The sequence below is a fragment of the Cyprinodon variegatus genome, unplaced genomic scaffold (assembly GCF_000732505.1).
Source record: "Cyprinodon variegatus isolate N-32 unplaced genomic scaffold, C_variegatus-1.0 Scaffold269, whole genome shotgun sequence".
NCBI lineage: Eukaryota > Metazoa > Chordata > Actinopteri > Cyprinodontiformes > Cyprinodontidae > Cyprinodon > Cyprinodon variegatus.
In genome coordinates this window covers 123277-124901 of record NW_015150722.1, presented here as the reverse complement: position 1 = coordinate 124901, position 1625 = coordinate 123277, and the positions used below count along the sequence as shown (strand labels likewise).

The 1625-nt window shown below is 39.4% G+C and overlaps 1 protein-coding gene across 1 annotated transcript in view; it reads right to left on the bottom strand.

Annotated features, from left to right (window-relative positions):
* LOC107089874 (endothelial cell-selective adhesion molecule-like) overlaps positions 1-1625 on the bottom strand; it is a 70796-nt gene that overhangs the window by 3664 nt on the left and 65507 nt on the right. The window contains exons 5-6 of the mRNA XM_015382895.1: positions 462-584; positions 247-385 (exon numbers count right to left, since the gene is read on the bottom strand). Coding sequence (XP_015238381.1) covers positions 247-385; positions 462-584 — 262 coding nt within the window. The remainder of the gene's footprint in view (positions 1-246; positions 386-461; positions 585-1625) is intronic.

Below are 1625 nucleotides of genomic sequence, written 5' to 3'. Positions count from 1 at the left end.
CTAACTGTTTCTTTTTCAGAGCATATTCAAATCCTCAAGATAGAAAAAAAGAAGAAATTTAAAGTCACTCAGTGTTTTTGATCAAAGCCTTTTAAACCCAGAGGCCTCAGTGTCTCCTCCCCTCAGTCCTGCTAATCCTTACTGACCTTCAGCAGCAAATGTTTCATCTGACCTGATGTAATAAATGTGCTTTATTACCTAAACTCTGATATTTGGGTGAAATGTAACGTTTCTCCATGAACTCACTTGATGTCGTTGGCCATGTCGTCCTCTCTGTCTCTTCTCCTCTTGAAGACGAACAGAAACCCGGCGCAGACACAGAGGAGGAAGATGAACCCGAGGACGGATCCAACTGTGGCGCCAACGATCACTCCAACCTTATTGTCTGTAATGGATGCAGAATGATGTCAGCTTTGCTTCCAGAGTGGCAGCAGAGGGAAAGAGATTTCAGAGCTACGTACTGTCAATGATGTCCAGGCTGATGGAGCAGTTCTCGCTGCCGGCTGAGTTGCTGGCGACGCACACGTACTTCCCCGACATGTTGCCGCTCAGGTTGCTCAGCTTCAGAGTCCCAGTGTTCTCATCTACGACATCAGCCAAAGGTTAAAAAGGTTAAAACAGGATCTCAGCAGAGGTTTACATCCTGTACGACCACCCAGTTAGAGTCTAACTAAATCCTAGTTCACCAGTTTGTAATTTTATTAATACCAGAAAGAAAGCAATGAATGAAAAACTGGACATGTTTATATAAACAACTAAATGATTTAAATAAACTTTTTAAACCTGTAAATTCCTTCCTAAAACTTTTAAATTTTCATTATACTGCAAATATAATTCATTGCCATACAAAACAATCTAGAAATTAGTATAATAACTCTTAATTTTAGAAGGTAAATCAGATGATTTGCCAAATGGAATGATTGGTTTTACTCCTAAAATAAGATAGTTAGATAGCATGCAGTTGAAATAAGACAATGCAATTGTTTTTTTTCTCATTCTTAATGTAAATTGTCTCGTTCCATTAGCAAAATGTCTCACTTACCTCCTCAACTTAAGAAAAGATGCACTTAATCTAAAGCTCCTGTCACACCTTGATGATTTAGACCAGCGTATGTCTGATGTATATTGCTATGGTTATGGGTAAGTTATGAGCACGCTGAAACACGTCGACATACAGCAAATATCGAGACATTTTCAGCATGCTCAAAATGTCCCGCCCTATGCCAGCGTCTGCCATCGTGGGCCATCAGTTCCCGGTCAGTTATCTGATGGTTGACAGACGTTCAGTCTGAGTTCCTCATCAGTCGTGGCGTCTAGCTGATCCTAAACCTCTGAGTAACTTCTGCGTAACTATCCAGAACTTCTCTCCAAGCATATCAAGGTATCTGCCGTGTTCCAGACGAGCGCTGAACGTGTTTCTAACTTCCAGCTACTGTATAATGGCGTATTGGCACACTGGAAAAAATCGAAATCTAGATAAGTAATTTTTTCTTAAAATAAGTGAATTTGTTCTTGAATTGAGTAGGTGAAAGATACATTTTGCCAATGGAACCATACAATTTACACTTAAAATTAGAAAACGCAATTGCATTGTCTTATTTCAAGTGTCTTTTATGTAAATATCT